A 5,163-nucleotide genomic window follows, 5' to 3' on the forward strand; every position below is an offset into this window, starting at 1 on the left:
ACTTGCTTAATATATTAATGCGATTAATCATTGGGAGAAAATATTTAGTACAGACTCAATTTCACTGAAAACTACTATTTTGTGTTTTGAATACATACTACTTCTCAGATTGAGTACGTTGTTAGGCATATATACGGAAGAATATGTGTTCAGTTTTTTATATATTTATTTATTTATATATATTTTAAATAATGAATGTATTATTCTGTTACAGTATTTTATTCATGTTAACTAAATCGATCTTCTGACATATTATACATTTTCTATCAAACTGCAATACATAAGGTAATAACTTCATGTTAGAATGAATCTTGTCTGGACTATATGCCTTTTAACATTGAATGAAATTTAGTAAATGCATTCAATTAATAAAAAGCATATTCACTTTACAAATATTATTGGTGTATAGGGTGTAAGGTCGGAAGAGTGTCAATACAAAGTAACATATTGAACTTTAAAAGACCGCAAATGAAAACATAGCAAAATATTCAATATGTACAGTTTATTAATCGTTAACTTTGCACGACATGATTTCTGTAGGACACTGATGGTAATGAAATAAAAATATGTATGATTCCGCGGTGAATTGACTTCAAAAGTTTGCAAATAAAAACTTGACTGTTCAATATATATACACTAATAATACTATCAATAATTGAACTACATACAAAATAAATGCCCTGAATATACACTTTAATTCCATCTATTGAAGGTCTGAACACATAGATGTTTGTTTTTAGAGACACATCTCTATAGATGAATAAAATCCACTTATGTAGTCTTTCTGACGAAATTGCCATCTTATTTCATTATAAATACAATAAAAGGCTCCAATGGCATTGATTACACGAAAAGTATGCACCATCGTCTATAGTCAATCAATAATCAGATGATAACTACTTAACTGACAGGCAACATGCACACTGATATGTTAATAAGGACAATTGTCCTAAACTGTTATAACGCTATACTAAATAAGAAATGCTTATCCCTGACGCACATGTTATACGTAGGAATTATTTCAACATCTTCAAGTTTTATCAAATGCAAATCATTAAACTCTGTGTTCTATGTGAAAACAATGAATCCAATGTAGTTTAAGAGTTTGGATTAAGATTTCTGGTATAACTAAAGTTATTTTCGTATTAGACAAAACTTGAATTCAGTTGTGCACAAAATATTTTATTTTTATTTTATTAATATTCCAGTATATTTCAATTGTTTGAAATTGTACTGTCTTTACAAGGAATTGTTATAGTATGGTGTACGTGCTTAAAATGCTATTCACAAACACGTTTGTGCATTCCGTGTTTGTGCATTCATGACAAAAGGTCTAAATGGTCAAAGCGCTGCCCTCAAATTAAACTGTAACACCTTTATCATATACTACACATTCCCTTCTTCATGTGGTAGCACATGAGCTTGAATAAATTCTCCCAGGCTTTCTCATGTTCGTCTGTCCACATTGTTTCCAAATGGGGCTTGATTGAGCTGATGAACTGGGGGCCCATTAGCTGCAAATAATACAGGAACTCAATTACAATAAGTACATGTAGATGGCACATGCAAGGGTCCTATGCATTATGAACTAAACTTTGACCTTTCGATGCTCGATTATTATTTTCTTAGTTGACTTTGATGAAATGAGTAGGTGATTAAATTACTCTTCAAGATTTGATGAAATTCCTTTCTTGTTATGTTTGATAAAAGTTAAACCATTCAGATGGTTTTGTCGCGTTGGCAGTCATAATATGTAATGCAAATATTGTTGTTGAATGTTTACATATGTAAACCACGTGTGACCTACCTGTAACCAATACTCTTCCAGTTGTATAGCCGTAATGTATAAGAAAAGTATATCGACATGTGAATTGAAGCAGGTGTTAGGTTGAGCACTCGTTAATTATTTAATCCCTAGTATTCACTGAGAGTGCGAATGCGGCACTTGAAGCAATTAATCATAACGCAACAGTATATATTTCTGTTTCTCAATCCTTTCTTATTACATTGTGTGCGAAATGTGTGAGTGAGTGGATGGTAGGACCAGCCTTAACGACGAAAAGGCTTTCTTACATTATCAGTTCATTATACTTATTTTGGCGTTTTTCCAGTATTTGAAGAAAAAAAACGCAAGACAATTATATAATTGCTAGTCTAAGGTATAAACTTACATCGATAAATTCCATTTTCACGGAATAGTTCTTGTGCCGAATTCCCAACTCCGTCATGAGCTCTCGCAACTTGTCCCTGTTGTCAACTCTATAAATACACTTGTCCACAGTCCCCATAACTCTTAACGCATGTTTACGAAGAATGGCGTTGTATTCGAGGTCAGACGTGTTGACTCCTCGATATGACATGAAAGCATCGTGGACTTCTGGATGGGTCTCAAACAGGCTGTAAATAGACAACAAATTAATCGAATCGTTTAATGCCTGTCTTTTAATGAATTATGCAATATAGACATATGTACGTTAAATAATCGATTTTATTTTAACCGTGGATATAAAGAGTCACTAGCCTTCTAGTTTTTGGAGATGAAGACCTGAAACAAAATATAGGGTTGAATATAGCATCCTTTCATTACTAAGCTTTCAGTCCTTTGATTTTATGAAGCATTTGCTAATTCATGTATCTTTAAAACCGTATTTGGCGAATACGTTTTGGCTGACTCGGAGTGTTTTGGCATGTGACTTCATTTTCTTCAAATATTTTACATTTTCAAATCAGTTGGAAGGAGAGATTAGCTAATACATGTCGCTGTTACTTTTTAATAATGTGTTCCTTGTTTGTTTTAGTACAATGATGTCTTTTATTATGACACTCTATGATCACACAATTTTAAACCTTTCATTTTATAAGGCAGACTTTGTGTGATGTTATTAGTTTCAAACAATAACTGCATCGTATCTTTGAAAAGTGTTTGCATTAGGTGCTCTGAATTGTATTCCTCCGTCTGCAGATAGAGTTTGGATCTCTAATCATAGAAGTTCTTGGGGTTTACTTATACGTTTATTATTGTTTGTTTTATTGATAAGTTTCCTCAAGTTAATGCATACTTTGATAAGATCTAACTTTTGCGTTTTATCTTTATTAAGGATTGATGGGATAAGAGTGAGGTTTGTGCACATAAACTGGTTTAAACCCCCAGTAAATTTACATTTTACTGACCGTTCCAAGGCGGTACCTAACAATTCTTGATAAACATACCTAGTTTTTAAAATATAGTATGTATGCACTGTGCTTTTTGTGGAGTTTTGTGCTGTTCTTCTATGTTTCTTGCTTGTGATTTTATGTTCTAAGTCTTTGGCGTTTACCCAGTGCCATTAAACCGGGTTTATGTTTGAACGTTTTGCTACTGAGCTTGTTTCTGCAGCTTTTTGCATAAATATCAGTACATTTGCAACAATATATATTTAATTAAAATCAGATGAAAGTAAACAACCACAATTTTATGTACTAAGTACATGAATTTATTAAATCACATTGGCAGGTTGTAATAAAGAAGAACACTCAAGGGGTTGTTAAATAGAATATCCGACGAATCAATATATTCCTTTGATACATTACAATGTGTAACATTCGAAAAAGAATACATATTATATACAAAAACAATTTTGATGGACGCAGTGTAACAAATTACATATGATTGGAACAGATTGAACAAATGAATACAAGTAAAATGCATTTAACATTTATTTCACAGATTAGTAACGACTTGATATATTTAAAACATTAAGTTAAGTGTAGAAGGAATCGGAAAACAATCTAATGTATTCCCATATATAATAACATTTTATACAACCTAACACATACCCAACAAACGTAATAATTCCAACTTCGGCAACATTCTGTTGCACTATTTTCCAGCTGTCTTGAAGAATCTCAATATCTCTCTCACTAATTTCCGGCGGCGGACTTTGAGGACCGAAAGCGGTAAAAGTGTCCTTATTGTTACTTCTTATCACAGCAAGTTTCTTTTCACTAGTTTGTGAAGATCCTGTCACATAGGTTTTAATGCGTTTGATTAACGACATTTTTTATTTTAAAAAAATATATCAAATTATATGTAGCTTTATTGTAGACTTGTATGAAAACACAATTTATATACCGCAATTACTAAGACCACGTTATAAAAAAGGATTCATATCTAGTCGCTATCATTTTAGAAGCAAAATGATGCTCGCTTATATCCGTCTCGAGCTGTTTCCCAATAGCTTCCAATATATATTCACTGAACGAACGCCGGTGTGAATGGTTATTGGTTTTCGCCGTGGCTGTGATATCAAATAATAAGACATGTTGCGCTGGTTTCCTTCTGGCCTTTATTAGTGTTCTCATAAACCCACCTCTAACATATCAGTAAACATCACTGTAGTATGCATATTTGGCCAATGGATCACACTATTGTCTTATATTTGCATTAACACTTCTTTCCTTAACGATGGATGTTGTTTATCAGTTTCACACTATTTCTGTATAAAGTACAATGGTATTTCCATCGATATCGCGTGCGTTTGTTCGATACTTCTGTCCTGTCATTGGGCGCAATAATACTAATGGGCGGGGCATATTTACTTCGGAACTATGTTTTTCAATGAAATCGTAGTAAAATTATTGGCAACATGCAAAACTGTAATCTGCAGTAAAGCAGTTAAAACGAAATAAGCAACGATAATTTGATTGGTTTAATGTAGATGATTTCATGATGGATGAAACAGTTGAAGAAATATTAAAATACAATGATGACAACTTATTGAGGAATTTGGAGTTGACATTTGGTAAAAATAAAGCATCTGACAAAACATGAAATCGAGGAAATGAAACAATAACATATTGTAGTGCACCCAGCAACATCCATAAGAAAGAGCCCAGTTCAACACTAGGTCTTTCCGCGTCCTCTGGCTTTTCTTCCGCGAAAGTTCACGTTACCCCACCCACCGCCACTGTCGTTTTCCCAGAGACGTTCCATCCTTATTGAATGTTTACTTCCAAAGAAATGACATTGTACTTACTGATTTCTCCAACACCGTATTCCAACATGATTCATACACCAACTGATTCTTCAAAATAATGCTCAACAAGTAAATAGACTGGAATTTCTCTCCAATTTGAAAACTCGATCGTGACTTAACAAACGCTAGTATCGGGTATTATCCCGAG

General features: G+C 33.1%; 1 protein-coding gene across 2 annotated transcripts; it reads right to left on the bottom strand.

Annotated features, from left to right (window-relative positions):
* Positions 1-277: 277 nt before the first annotated feature.
* LOC128245365 (cytoglobin-1-like) lies at positions 278-4,141 on the bottom strand. Of its 2 annotated transcripts, XM_052963499.1 has the most exons (4): positions 3,817-4,141; positions 2,172-2,397; positions 1,808-1,821; positions 1,439-1,514 (listed from the first exon to the last, which is right to left on the bottom strand). In XM_052963499.1, the coding sequence occupies exons 1-4, from the start codon at positions 4,035-4,037 to the stop codon at positions 1,511-1,513; spliced, it is 465 nt and encodes a 154-aa protein (XP_052819459.1). In that variant the 5' UTR covers positions 4,038-4,141; the 3' UTR covers positions 1,439-1,510. The 2 variants fall into 2 exon arrangements, with proteins under 2 accessions (XP_052819458.1, XP_052819459.1); XM_052963498.1 differs by lacking the exon at positions 1,808-1,821 and having other exon boundaries at positions 278-1,514.
* Positions 4,142-5,163: the final 1,022 nt, after the last annotated feature.

Source organism: Mya arenaria, chromosome 9 (genome assembly GCF_026914265.1).
Source record: "Mya arenaria isolate MELC-2E11 chromosome 9, ASM2691426v1".
NCBI lineage: Eukaryota > Metazoa > Mollusca > Bivalvia > Myida > Myidae > Mya > Mya arenaria.